The sequence below is a fragment of the Castanea sativa genome, chromosome 7 (genome assembly GCF_040712315.1).
Source record: "Castanea sativa cultivar Marrone di Chiusa Pesio chromosome 7, ASM4071231v1".
NCBI classification, from domain to species: Eukaryota; Viridiplantae; Streptophyta; class Magnoliopsida; order Fagales; family Fagaceae; genus Castanea; species Castanea sativa.
In genome coordinates, this window is record NC_134019.1 from 30179679 (window position 1) to 30188352 (window position 8674).

The 8674-nt window shown below is 34.3% G+C and overlaps 1 protein-coding gene and 1 pseudogene across 1 annotated transcript; both read right to left on the bottom strand.

Annotated features, from left to right (window-relative positions):
* Positions 1-880: 880 nt before the first annotated feature.
* LOC142605358 (scopoletin glucosyltransferase-like) lies at positions 881-2348 on the bottom strand (annotated as a pseudogene).
* A 1263-nt stretch (positions 2349-3611) lies between these two features.
* Positions 3612-5614, bottom strand: LOC142642388 (abscisate beta-glucosyltransferase-like). The gene is made up of 2 exons (XM_075816734.1): positions 4114-5614; positions 3612-4009 (listed from the first exon to the last, which is right to left on the bottom strand). Exon 1 carries the CDS (start codon positions 5540-5542, stop codon positions 4130-4132), a length of 1413 nt encoding a protein of 470 aa, XP_075672849.1. The 5' UTR covers positions 5543-5614; the 3' UTR covers positions 3612-4009; positions 4114-4129.
* Between the last annotated feature and the right edge of the window lie 3060 nt (positions 5615-8674).

Genomic DNA, 8674 nt, shown 5'->3' on the forward strand with positions numbered 1-8674 from the left:
TAGACAAGATGGATTGGGTTGTCACACCTGATATGAATCAAACACTCCTCCAATTATGTTCATCGGATGAGATCAAACGAGCTCTCTTCCAAATGCACCCTTCAAAGTCTCCAAGCCCTAATGGTATGTCTCCCTTCTTTTTTCAAAAATATTGGAATATAGTAGGGACTGATATTACTGAAGCTGTTGTCTATTTTGACTTCAGATCATTTTTTGTGAAAGATGAATTACACTCACATTGTACTTATACCCAAGATTAATGAGCCTAATACAGTTGCTGATTATAGACCAATTAGCCTTGCTAATGTTATCTCCAAATTGGTATCCAAAGTGCTAAGCAAACTGGCTAAAAATGATCTTGCCCAATGTTATTTCGGATTCACAAAATGCATTTGTTCCTAGCTGTTTAATTACTAATAATACTACAATAGTATTTAAGGTTTTGCACAAGATGAGGAATAAGGAACACTCTAAGAAAAATTCTTAGAGCCGCCATTGGATCTGAGTACCAACATAGTAGAATATGCTAAATATCCTTTTGCTTAGCATACCTCTTTTAGGGGTGTAACGGGACTGAGTTATTTTAGGGATTGCCTAAGTAACTAATGCTTATTTTATAAAAAATAATACTTATCCCTTGTATAAAAAAATGACAATTTCATAGAAAAAAGTCTTGAGAAGGACCAGAACATAGTAGTCGTGTAATTTACTAATTTAGACTTTGGAGTTCAGACTGAACTATCAACCACAAATATTTAGGAAAATGACTTACAATTATAGAAGAACAATAAAGCAAATGAAACTAATACACACTAACCAACAAGGTTTTTTTTTTCCCCTTTTAAATGGTGAAAAGAACTACGCTTACAATTTTTTTGCATTAAAGAGAGCTTAATTCTTTAATTAAAGCATTCAAATCAGAGTATGATGATCCCCCTTCTTCAACAACCCTCTTTTGCCATCTTCCCAAGTGCTTTGGCTCTACTTATTTCTTCAGCTTCATCACCCGCCATACTTAGCCTCACTGCCTCCTCTATTGCTTCCATCTTGATATCATCTACCATCACTTTAGTCCATTGATGTGTACCAACACCAACCCCAATTTTCAATACCTCAGTCGCTAACTTCTCATTGTAAAACTGCTCAGCAGCCATAGGCCATGTGACCATAGGCAACCCGGTAGTCACTCCTTCCAAAGTTGAGTTCCAACCACAGTGAGTCACAAATCCTCCAACTTCTTCATGATCAAGGATCAACACTTGGGGAGCCCAGCCTCTTATAATTAGTCCCTTATCCTCCACTCTTTTCTCAAATCCTTTAGGTAACCAACCTTCCTCTTCTTTTTCATTTTTACCTTTCCTCACAACCCAAATGAATTGCTGTCCAGAAGCCTCAAGACACATTGCAATCTCCATGAGCTGAGAATCACTAAGTTTTGCTATAGACCCAAAACAAATATAAACAACCGAATTAGGTTTCTTTGTACCAAGCCACTTCAGACATTCATGTTCATCAATGGAGGCCTTCTCTCCCCTCTAGGTTTTGTCTTCAGCATCTTTGTTGCATAGTGACATTGGACCTATATGCCATGCTTTTCTTCCCAAAACCTTTCTGTAATGATCTGCATAAACCGGCTCGAGCTCATAGAAACTGTTAACAACAACCCCGTAGCTCCATAACTCTGATTCAGCAGCCTCTTTCAACAACTTGGTAAAGTCCGTTTTAACATCTTGCTGAGTGAAGTCTGGAAGTAAAGCCCTTGTCAACTTTATCTCCCCCGGAAAATTAGGAATGACAAAAGCTTCAGAATCAGATGAAACTTTCTTGTGAGGTTCATATAGTCTCATAGCATCGTTTGCAGCCAGAGAAAAAAAACAGGTCTCATGGAAAACAAGCCTTGGAATACCAAACTTAGCTGCAACATCAGTTGCCCATGGAAAGAACATGTCGGCCACAAGGCAACTAGGTTGGTAATCTTTAAGTAGTTGCTCGAGTGGTTCTTGAAGCATTTTAGTGGCTATGAAGAAAGCGGGAAACATGTCAGGGGAACTCACTGAGTCAACGTTCTCACATCCTTCTGGCAAGCTAGCCTCCACAGTTGGGAACTTGACGATTTGAATGTCAATATTGAGGCCAAGAGTTCTGGTTCTTTCGACTGTTTTGGAGACTAAAGGCGCGTTGCATGGAGTAGTAACAACGGTTGCCTTCACACCTCGCACTGCGAATGGCTTGGCCATGTCTACGGTGGGTATCATGTGGCCTTGAGCCATGAAAGGAAAGAAGAATATGTGAAGCTGATGACCACTTTCGGTAGCCATGACTATGATAATGAGCACAGGCGGAGATAAAGATAGGCTGTTTATTTTACAGTGTTCACAAGGACTCGGGAAAGAAAACTTGGCTTCTTTCTAGAAAGAAAATTTTGGATTCTTCTGTTCGGTGCTGATTGCAAAGTTATCCAATTTGTTGACAAGAAGGTTATGGATGGGCAATTCTTACCTGCTCTGGAAAAAGTAATGCTTCCTCCATGAGAAGCGGGCTTTATGATGAGATTTACGTGTGAGACCCATCTTTCATGTAAGAAAATGGAGCATTGCTCTTAGAGCACCTAAATTTTTTTCAGGAAGCAAAATATATATATATATAATTTCTTTTTCTTTTTTGAGAAATTATATATATAATTTCAATTTATAGCATTTGCTTAATTGTTGTTATCATAGAAACAATAATTGGCTTTTGATGCATACAGAGATTGAATAATAAATCTCTTATTGAATGACAATAAACTCTACTAATTGTGATTGTGACTATGATGCCCACATATGTAATATTCCAATCCAAATTTATTAGCATACAATATAATTTCAACATTCTTTTTTTATTAATGAAAATTTTTATTAAAAACATTTATGTGTCAATAATTGATTTTCTCGTTTGTTAAGTATTATTTTTAAAAGATTAAAAATAAGAACTGGCTTTATTTGTTAATAAGAAAAACAAAAACAAAAATTAAATTAAATCTTGAAGAATAATATAACAATTTAAGTAAAAGTTATGGAACTATATTGAATTTTAACCACCAAGAGTCTTGTAGTTTAGAGATGTATCTCTCCATACACAAAGTGTCTAGGAGTTTAGGAAATAAATGTTCGATGCATATTTGTCATTTGTCAATATGATGATCTATTAAGTCAAAAAATCGATAAAGAGCAACATGTCAGTGATTTTATTTTTTTTAATGACATTTTTTCTTTGGGGATCAAGTGTAATGTTTGTGAATGTTTTAAGCAATTAATTCCATATAGAATTTAGGTTTTTTCGTCTATTACAGTAGGTCCAGCAGCTTCTACAAATTTTTTCCTAAATTTTAGCTAAAATTCACTTCTTCTATTTTTAGGTTAACCACTTATTCAAAGTTATAACATATCCTTCATTTTACTCTCTATATTTCTTTCTATTTCATTTAAATATTAGGGTTAATTAAATAAATACACCGTAAACTATAAATATATTTCTACTTTGTAATCTAAAGTTTAAACCATTAAAAAATTTGCAATCACCAGCCCAATTATAATGAAGCGTCCTTTTTCTTTTTTTTTTGGAGAGAAAAATTGTAATGAAGCTTATAAATGTATGTTCCATAACCATTTTAACAAACTTAACAAACTCACCCACGTGTGAACACAGACTAACTAACACAACAGACACAAGCACGTGTTTGACTAAACTACCAATTTATACATACAAAAGCTACATGTCGTTTACTGTACAATTGTTAACTACACTAGTTTGTCGTTTAGACAAACTTAAGCTTTTCTGAAACTGTTTCATCTCTAAAGCTCGAGGCACAATTCCTTGCTGATCATTTGATTCTTCATGCCCTGCATCTATCCCTACACTAGCTGCTCCAATATCTGATTGCTTAAGCTCCTTTAGTGCACTAGTTGCTGCACTGTGTGGCTGCCTGTGCTGCTCTAATGCATCAGTTGGTGAGGCTGCACCATCATGCCTGTGATAACAGTAAAAACATTATTTTATAATTTTAACTTAATTGTGTTTTCAAAATAAGATCTCAGCCCGTGTATCTGTATGCGTATATTGAGTGTGCAATACCAGAGTGTAATAATCATTAATCTCGACTCCCATTTTTCTTTGAGGATTTAAGCTCCTCAATTAAGGCATCAGCATCTATATACGAAGATCCACCTACTTGAACAGCTTTCTTAGCCTTCTCTACAAGCTCTTTAGCTCGTTTTCTCATCTCCACAACCTCATCACCACCACCCATCAACCTTTTCACTGCCACCTCCACCTTCTCCCTCACAACCAACGCCTTCTTTTCAGAACTAAACGACATCCACTCCATGCTCCCAACTTGAACTCCAATCCCCAACACATCAGTCACCAATTTCTCATTGGAGAACTGTTCAGCAGAGAGCGGCCATGTAATCATAGGCACACCACAACAAACTCCCTCTAACATAGAGTTCCATCCACAATGAGTCATAAATCCTCCCACAGCACCATGTTCTAATATCAACAACTGAGGTGCCCACCCTCTTACTATCACGCCCTTCTTTGATTCCTTGATCCTCTCTTCAAATCCTCCAGGAAGACAACGTTCTTCGTCTTTGAAGGTTTTTCCAACAACCCAAATGAATGAATAATTGGAAGCCTCAAGAGCGTGAGCAATCTCAAGGAACTGTCCAGGAGCAAAGCTGGGTTTGCTTCCAAAACTAATATAAAGAACTGAATTGGGTTCTTTCTCATCCAACCACCTTAAACAACTTTGATCGGCTTGCTTGCCTCTCTCAGCCTTATCTGTAGCATTTTTGTTACATAGAGAAGCTGGTCCTACAAGCCAAGCCTTCTTTCCCATCTCCTTTCTGAAATAGTCTGCATAAGCTGGCTCCAATTCGTAGAAGCTATTAACCACAGCCCCAAAGCTCTTTTCTTCATCTTTCGCCATCCTATCAGAACTCCCAGATTTGTCTCTAATAAAAACAGGAAGCTGAGACCTTGTCAACTCGATCCGATCAGGAAGACCCGGAACCAAAAATGGCTCATAATCCGAACCCACTTTCTCATGAGGTTCATACTTTCTTATACTCTCTCTAACGCAGCGAGGAAAGCACCCACTGCCATTGAAAACAATCCTTCTAATTCCGAGCCCATCGAAAAGCTCAGCAGCCCAACGGTGAAACATGTCGAAGACAATGCAGTCTGGTTTGTGTTCAATGAGGAAGAGTTCCAGAGGCTCTCGGAGGACTGTGGTGTCGGTGGAAGGGGTGGCTGACATGTCCGAGTCAGGTGAGATGGCACCGTCTAGTAATTGGAGAGCGTGGATGGAAATTGGGTGGCCAGAGTTTTGGTCACGGAGGATGGAGTTTTGGAACTGAAGAGCATTTGTGGGAGTGACAATGATTGTGGATTTGGCTCCATGGGAAGCAAAGAGTCTTGCTATGTCTATCATTGGGATTTGATGACCTCCACCCACATAAGGAAAGAAGCACATTTCGACTTGAGGAGCTTCTGAGTCCATGGATGTTCTAAGAGACTGAGAGTTGGAAATTAAGAAAGATGAATCTTAATGTTCCTGATTGATTAAGAGTTGCAGAAGCATGGATTTTAAAGCAGATTTTTCTGCTGACGTCATTGGTGACTTGTACTTTGATTAATTGTGACTTTCGGTGCTTTTTTCACACTGCTTTTAGCACGCATGTGTGTCAAACGTACACACTTAACTTTTTGGACACAAAAATACATTCACTAGTCAATCCATGATTGGTTTTAAGGAATAAACACTGGATCTTTTCACATTCAGTGACAGAGAAGTAGTTTCTTTCTAGGTTTTATGAACACGATTTTTTTCACAGACGACTTTGCTGCGACTGTTAATAAGGATATTTTTATAAAAAAACATTTTATTAATTTTAATACTTATTTACATAAATTGAGGAAATTCATTATTCTTTAACAATAAATACGTTAATTGTTAAATTTTAAAATATAATTTAAAATTTGAATAGCTATTATTAATGGTTTTTTAATTAGGAAATTTTTGAACATGATCGTGATATCAATACTATCATTGTCAGCATATTTGATTTTATTACAAATACGTACTTTCCATTCTAAACATTTTGTATTCGAATGTTCTTATTTGAATATGAAATAGTAACATCATATGTGAAAGATTTTTCAATACTTAAATGTATAGTTATTGTTGAATTATTTTATGTTATAATAAATTACCATATATACACAAATATTTACTATTTGGTTTAATGGAAAGTGGTCAAAACAACTAGCCATTTTTTGTAACATATATTCAAAACTTTCAAAAAGATATTGTAATAATGTTCAGCAGTTATCTATGGGACATTAATTTCATAGCATTATGACCTTTTCTCTGTTCCCAACTTACAGATTGAGATTTTTTCAAAGATAATATTTGATGTCCGGTTTGTATTATATATATATATATATATATATATATATATATATATATATATATTGATTTCAATAACTTTATAACCATTTAATTGATATCAAACCCTTTTAATTCTTTGGCTAAGGACAAGTTACATGTCCAGTTTTATATATATGGAAAGAAATAAAAGTTTCAAAAACATTTTTTTCTTTTTTGAATTACAAAGCTATAGACTTTCAAAAACAATTTATTATTGTCTTAAACACTTACCATCTACTGTTTCTTACTAAATTTCCTGGGAAAAGAAAGTACTATAGAGAACTTATATCGTACGAGCAGTGTAGCCTCGCAATGATTATTAGCAAAGGTGGCTGGGCTATTGTATCTTGGGACAACATGCAGTAATATTTTGTCTAACTACATTGGATATATCATAGACGACACAACTTGTCTCAAGACAATGACTTGATCCATGCCTCATCTCCGTCGCCTCTTTTGGTAAAATCATATTGTGTAATTTCCAAGGAAAAATAAAGTAATATCTCTCCCTTATTTCCAACACTTTGAGACAAATCGATATGGAGAACACAAAATCATCCTTGGAAAATGGTAATTTTATGTCTATCTTATAGATGATTTTTCAAAATATTCATATGTCTATCTTATGAAAAACAAAAGTGACGCTTTTGAAAAATTATCACTATTGCTTAAAAGAAGTTGAGAATGCTTTTGATATAAAGGTCAAAAGGTTTAGAACTGATAGAGGAAAAAAATATGATACTCTTGGTCTTAATAATTACATTCAATCTCTTGATGTTGTTCATGAGACTACTGCCTCTTATTCTCCATCTTCAAATGGAGCTGAACATAAAAATAGGATTCTTTTAAATTTAACTAATGCTATGCTTTTTAGTTCTGGGGCTCCTAAATATTTTTGGGGTAAAGCTATTTTAACTACAAATTTTGTTTTGAACAGAGTAGCTCATAAAAAAACTTTTTTAGCTCCTTTTGAATTATGGAAAAAATGTAAACCAAATCTAAATTTTTTTCAAAGTTTGGGGTTGTTTAGCATATGTGAGGCTACTGATCCTAAAAGACCTAAACATAGGGTAAAGGCTTCTACATGTGCATTTTTGGGTTATTCTTTATATATCACGACTTATAGATTTTTTTGATATTGATAATAATACAATAATTGAATCTAGAGATGCAATTTTTCATGAAAATAAATTTCCATTTAAATATAAAAATAGTGGGGGTTTTGAACAACAAGAGAAATTTGGATGTTCAACATCTAAGTCAAAAGATGTTAATGAATATGAGATTGAACCTAGGAGGAGTAAAAGACCTAGAATTGAAAAGGATTTTGGTCCTAAATATTATGTGTATAATTTACAAGGTGACCCTACTTCTTCTGAAGAAGCTTTATCTTCTCCTGATTCAGGTTTTTGGAAAGAAGCCATCAATGATAAGATGGATTCTATTATCTCTAATAATACTTGAAAACTTGTAGATTTACCTCCAAGTTTTAAAAAAAATTGGATGTAAATGGGTACTTAGAAGAAAATTAAAACCTGATAGATCTATTGAAAAATTCAAAGCAAGGCTTGTAGCTAAAGGTTTTAAACAAAAAGAAGATATTGGTTTTTTCAATACTTTTTCTCCTGTTACTAAAGTTACATTATTAGATTATTGATTGCTATAGCAGCTATTCATAATTTGATGATACATCAAATGAATGTAAAGACGGCATTTCTAAATGGAGATTTAGAAGAAGAAATCTACATAGACCAACCAGAAGGTTTTACAATATCAAGTAATGAGCACAAGGCATGTAGAATATTAAAATCTTTATATGGTTTAAAACAAGCACCTAGACAGTGGCATGAGAAATTTGATCAATGTTTGCTTTCTAATGGTTATAAAACAAATGAAAGTAACAAATGTATATATTATAAAACTTTTGATGATGCTCATATTATAATTTGGTTATATGTTGATGATCTAATTTTTGGTCCTAATATGGATATTATAAATGCTGCCAAAATGCTTCTTAAAAATAACTTTGATATGAAAGATTTAGGAGAAGTTAATGTGATTCTTGGCATATTTATAGATCAATCTTATTATATAGAAAAAATTTTGAAAAAATATAATTACTATGATTACAAACCTGCAAGTATTCCTTTTGATTCTAATGTGCATCAATTTCCTACTAAAGATGAAAACGAAATTTACAAT

Coding starts and splice junctions, on each gene's coding strand:
- LOC142642388 (XM_075816734.1), bottom strand. CDS start 5,542: ATGGACTCAGAAGCTCCTCAAGTCGAAATGTGCTTCTTTCCTTATGTG.